General features: G+C 47.8%; 2 protein-coding genes across 2 annotated transcripts in view; both read right to left on the bottom strand.

Annotated features, from left to right (window-relative positions):
* LOC130381066 (formin-like protein 2) overlaps window positions 1–3,171 on the bottom strand; it is a 29,467-nt gene extending 26,296 nt beyond the window's left edge. Inside the window, exon 1 of the mRNA XM_056588487.1 lies at window positions 3,160–3,171. Coding sequence (XP_056444462.1) covers window positions 3,160–3,171 — 12 coding nt within the window. The remainder of the gene's footprint in view (window positions 1–3,159) is intronic.
* Window positions 2,046–5,960, bottom strand: part of LOC130381065 (triple functional domain protein-like) — a 64,061-nt gene continuing 60,146 nt past the window's right edge. Inside the window, exons 57-59 of the mRNA XM_056588486.1 lie at window positions 5,700–5,883; window positions 5,143–5,285; window positions 2,046–3,938 (exon numbers count right to left, since the gene is read on the bottom strand). Coding sequence (XP_056444461.1) covers window positions 3,750–3,938; window positions 5,143–5,285; window positions 5,700–5,883 — 516 coding nt within the window. The 3' untranslated portion in view covers window positions 2,046–3,749. The remainder of the gene's footprint in view (window positions 3,939–5,142; window positions 5,286–5,699; window positions 5,884–5,960) is intronic.

The raw sequence follows: 5,960 nt of genomic DNA, 5'->3' as shown, positions 1-5,960 counted from the left end.
GGACTGGAGTGAGGACCAGCGTCCAATGGGTGGAAACCAGTACAGGTCGGACTGGACTGGAGTGAGGACCAGCGTCCACTGGGTGGAAACCAGTACAGGTCGGACTGGACTGGAGTGAGGACCAGCGTCCACTGGGAGGAAACCAGTACAGGTCGGACAGGACTGGAGTGAGGGCCAGCGTCCACTGGGTGGAAACCAGTACAGGTCGGACTGGACTGGAGTGAGGACCAGCATCCACTGGGTGGAAACCAGTACAGGTGGGACTGGACTGGAGTGAGGACCAGCGTCCACTGGGTGGAAACCAGTACAGGTGGGACTGGACTGGAGTGAAGACCAGCGTCCACTGGGTGGAAACCAGTACAGGTGGGACTGGAGTGGGGACCAGTGTGAAGGAGAAGACTACAGTGCCATGTTCCAATATCCATACTATCCGTACTTACTAGCCTAAGTTTGAGTACGTAGGGCGTTCCGATTCAGATCGGGCGAAAATAAGTTTACTGAAAGGACCCGGATGGTGTACCCAAAACGGTCAAATCGCGAAGAGCGTGGCGATGTACACTTTCTGTACTCAACGGCAGCCATCTTACCTACGTAGCGGAAGAGGGCGGAGCCAGGCTGAGCCAAAGTCGGCGCATTTTCCACATAGCCTGCATTAATAGTGTCATTTTGTAATTTTTATAGTTTTTTATAGCTTTTTATAGCTGCTAGGCGTAAAGGGTTCACAGTTCAAAGCGGGATGTTTATTGCGGGGGAGGAGCCACGGCGGCAGTGAGCGTAATTTCCGGTTAGTGCACCACGGAGTATTCGATTTGGAACAGCACTGACATCTGAAAATTAGCGCACTTAGTGAGTGCGGATAGTGTAGCTGACTTGATACGATTGTAGCAACTACGTTATTAAACTAGTGATCAGATCCAGCCTTGTGTGGGTGCTATAGAAACGAGTAACCTACAGCTGAGCTAACGTTATTCACCGTAGTTCTAAAGGGAACTACTTTTCGAGGGAGATGAACTTAAACAGAGTATACATTTAATAAGCATGCAATACGAATAAGAAAAAGGCTAATTATAGTGTGTTAGTTACCTAGCTAGTCACTTTCAGTTAGTTAGCTAGTGTGTTCGGTAAAGTTACTTGCTAGTTGGTTAGTTGGTCAGCATAGATATATCCTGACTAGATATCGCCTGAGCTATGCTGTTCAGTGGAACGTATGCGTCATGCCGCCGCCATCTTGCCTTAGGATAACCACCCACCTGAATACAATTAACGTTGATTGGGCAGAGGTCCTTACCCACTCAAAATCACTCTAGAAATGTCTGTTTATGGTAATGATAGTACATTTTTATTTATTTTTTACTATTACCGTTCACTAACCAACCCGCTTGAAGATTTCTTAGAAAGGAGATTTACAGTGATTTTGACTGGAAAAGGACATCTGCCCCATCGGACGTTCATTCATTCAGGTTGTAGTCAGTACATAATATATCTATGATTAGTCAGCTAGTGTGTTAGTTAACTAGCTAGTCTGTTAGATAGCTATCGTGTTAATAAGTCTGCTGATCAGTCAGTCAGTTAAGTGGATCTGTTCTAGTAATATTTCCAAGTGTTTGATGTATTATTCCACCAATATATACATTATTTTACTTTTAAACATTTCAAAACATCTTTACTTTCAATGGTTTCCTGTGGCAGTGTGACGATGCTTCTAATGCTTGACCCAAGTGGTCAGAGAGGAAACTACACACACCTAGTGGTCAGAGAGAAAGCTACACACACCTAGCAGTCAGAGAAAACTACACACCTAGTGGTCAGAGAGAAAGCTACACACGCCTACTGGTCAGAGAGGAAACTACACACACCTAGTGATCTGAGAGAAAACTACACACACCTGGTAGTCAGAGAAAACTACACACCTAGTGGTCGGAGAGAAAACTACACACGCCTACTGGTCAGAGAGGAAACTACACACACCTAGTGGTCAGAGAGAAAACTACACACACCTAGTGGTCAGAGAGAAAACTACACAGTGTCAATGGAAGTGACCTTTAATTAGAAACCAGAGCAGAACAGTTCTGTACAAACTCTTCTGATTGGCCCAGCTACAGTCCAATGGGCAACAAGGACAGAGAACGAGAGAGAGAGAGAGAGAGAGAGAGAGAGAGAGAGAGAGAGAGAGAGAGAGAGAGAGAGAGACAGGATGGGGAGAGAGAGAGATTAGTGCGGTTCATCCTGATGGTGGCAGCCATGTTGGATCGGTGTGCCAGGTCCGAGGGGGCGTTGCTAGGCAACTGATGATGCTGTTGTGGGGTGTATCGTTCTGCTCAGCTTCATTTCAACACTATTATAGTCGTCATAGCAACACTACACCAGAACACCAGTGGAAAACACACAACAAAATACACGCACACACACACACACACACATGCACCCAGCCAAACATGCACACACACACACACACAGAAACACACACACACACTCATATATGTACACTCACGCACCCACACGCGCACGCACACACATAAAGACAAGTTAATCTCAGATTTGTTCTGAGGTGAAAAAAGAGAATCTATTCTTCATCATCATCATCATCATGATGGGGGGTATATATAATATCAACAATATGGTGGGGGCGGAGTCACTGGAGCCCCCAGACCACAGAGCTCTGTGATTGGCTGAGGTGGCAGTGGGGTTGTGTGAGGGCGGAGCTTCTATCTCAATGTCACATGACCTCCCACCGGCCAGTAGAAACAGTCTTGAGTTGTAAACTGAGGTTCCGGGCTGCCATCCGTCCCATTGGAGGAATCACAGAGTAGGCGGAGCTCAGAGAGCACCAATAGGCTGAGTCCAGTGTTAGTGTGTATTTATATTGTGTGTGTGTGTGTGTTCAGTGTGAGTGTGTGTGTTTGTGTGTATATAGTGTATGTGTGTGTGCCTATTGGGTATGAATGTATCAAGGCCCAATCCCAATGTCCGGACTCAGGGACTCACAGACTTTATTGCGCGTTCTCGCAAAATTCTTAAGGCTTCAGGGCTGTCCAAATGTCGGATTCCAAAGAGCGCGAGGGTTTGAGTCCACACTTAGCGAGCCCTTTCCGTGAGTACGCATCAGTGCACACTTCACCTAAGGGAATTACCCACAGTTCAAAGCGTTGTGACGTTTACCTCGGAGACCATAGGGAAATCCGGACATAGGAAGGTAAACAACAACAAGACGACGCTACTGTCAATGGGCGACCAGATGGGAATCTTCGGCCTTATTTTAGTGAGCCGGATCATTTGGATCAGCTCACCAACAAGAGCCGGCTTTTTTGCTCCCAAACGGCTCTTCATATTACTACTTATAGCTTTTAGAATTCAGCCAAATGTAGCCCGTTCTGATTTATGTTCCGTATGTGTAGGCCAATAATCACCTAAATTATCAATACATCCTTTATACTGAGGTATTCAAAAGTAAAAATTATATTTTCTAATATCAATACATTTCTGTAGCCAAAACGTCAAAATGATAATTCCCAAACCGGCAAGTGTCAGCAACATCTTTGTCATTAAACGTTGCCAAGGTAACATGTGCTCTCGTGGAGTGCTGCCCAATCCCACATTACCTATCTGAGCCCATGTGGCCTCACACACTCGCTCACTTAGCACCTGAGGTCAATGAAGTCCGTGAGTCCTGAGTCCTCAGGGCTCACTTTGGGATTGGGCCAAAGTGTGTGTGTGTGTGTGTGTGTGTGTGTGTTAGGTGTGTGTGTGTGTTAGGTGTGTATCTTGAGGACGCTGCGGGGCACCCAGCCCTCAGCCGGGGGCGACTCTGAGTTGGCCGGACGGAACACCAGACTTTGGCCCTGCTGATTGGACGACAGCACCTGGACACGGTCACCACGGACAACCGTGATCTCATCCTCGCGCACCGCGCTGAAGTCCTGCAGCACCAGCACCAGGTCCTACGGATTAGGGTTAGGGTTAGACCAGGTTACACTGCCTTAACCAGGTTAGACCAGGTTACACTGCCGTCATCCAGGGTAGACCAGATTAAACCAGGTTAGACCAGGTTACACTACCTTTAACCAGGGTAAACCAGATTACACTACTTTAAACCAGGTTAGACCAGATTGCACTTCCTACCAACCAGATTAAAGCAGATAAAAACCGATTAGACCAGATTAAACTAGATGAATCCACAGCGTTAGGGTTAGGGTTAGGGTTAGACCAGGTTACACTGCCTTAACCAGGTTAGACCAGGTTACACTGCCTTTAACCAGGTTAGACTGCCTTTAACCAGGGTAGACCAGGTTACACTGCCTTTAACAAGGTTAGACCAGGTAACACTGCCTTTAACCAGGGTAGACCAGGTTACACTGCCTTAACCAGGTTAGACCAGGTTACACTGCCTTTAACCAGGTTAGACCAGGTCACACTGCCTTTAACCAGGGTAGACCAGGTCACACTGCCTTTAACCAGGTTAGACCAGGTTACACTGCCTTTAACCAGGTTAGACCAGGTTACACTGCCTTTAACCAGGTTAGACCAGGTTACACTGCCTTTAACCAGGGTAGACCAGGTTACACTGCTTTAACCAGGGTAGACCAGGTTAGACCAGGTTAGACTGCCTTTAACCAGGGTAGACCAGGTTAAACTGCTTTAACCAGGGTAGACCAGGTTAGACTGCCTTTAACCAGGGTAGACCAGGTTACACTGCCTTTAACCAGGTTAGACCAGGTTACACTGCCTTTAACCAGGGTAGACCAGGTTACACTGCCTTAACCAGGGTAGACCAGGTTACACTGCCTTTAACCAGGGTAGACCAGGTTACACTGCCTTTAACCAGGGTAGACCAGGTTAGACCAGGTTACACTGCCTTTAACCAGGTTAGACCAGGTTACACTGCCTTCATCCAGGGTAGACCAGATTAAACCAGGTTAGACCAGGTTACACTACCTTTAACCAGGGTAAACCAGATTACACTACTTTAAACCAGGTTAGACCAGATTGCACTTCCTACCAACCAGATTAAAGCAGATAAAAACCGATTAGACCAGATTAAACTAGATTAATCCACAGCGTTCTTGGTGTGTGTTTGTATGTTATGTGTGTGCGCGTGTGTGTGTGTGTGTGTGTGTGTGTGTGTGTGTGTGTGTGCGTGTGTACTTGGTCTTCGTGGGTGTCCGTGTCCTGGTCCGGTTGGGGGGCGTGGCCATTGGGGGTTGGGGGTGCAGAGGGCGGTCGCCCTGACGACAGAGGACGAGGAACCACTCCCTCCTTCCTCTGATACTCTATAGGGGACTGGAGAGCTACACACGCACACACACACACACACACACACACACACACACACACACACACACACACACACACACACACACACACACACACACACACACACACACACACACACACACACACACACACACACACACACACACACATCATCAAAACTGGCTGTCCTAGGAAGACTCCAGTGTAGTGTATTGTGTAGCATTGTGTAATGCAGCATAGTGTATTGTGTAGCGTGTATTGTGAAGTGTAGTGTAGTGTAGTGTATGGTGTATTATGTAGTGTATTGTGTGGTGTAGTGTATGGTGTAGTGTAGTGTAGTGTAGTGTATGGTGTATTATGTAGTGTATTGTGTGGTGTAGTGTATGGTGTAGTGTAGTGTAGTGTAGTGCAGTGCAGTGTACGGTGTAGTGCAGTATGCGGTGTGTCACCTGACAGGAAGTCCCTCTGGGCCTCCACCAGCTGGCTGAGGTGCTCCACCCAGCTGGTCCTGACGGAGGCGGCCGAGGCCTGCAGGGTGAAGCGCTCCTCCGACCCCCGAGACCACAACACGAACTGGAGCCGGTCGGGGTCCTGGTCGGGGTCCACGGAGTCCTGCAGCGCCAGCATGCTGACCTACAGGGACGTCAGGTAGACCTTAAACTACACCTATAGACCTTATGGACCTTAAACTACACCTATAGACCTTATGG

Source organism: Gadus chalcogrammus, chromosome 4 (genome assembly GCF_026213295.1).
Source record: "Gadus chalcogrammus isolate NIFS_2021 chromosome 4, NIFS_Gcha_1.0, whole genome shotgun sequence".
Classification (NCBI taxonomy): Eukaryota; Metazoa; Chordata; class Actinopteri; order Gadiformes; family Gadidae; genus Gadus; species Gadus chalcogrammus.
The sequence above is the reverse complement of the archived record's forward strand: the minus strand, read 5'-3'. Positions and strand labels throughout refer to the sequence as shown.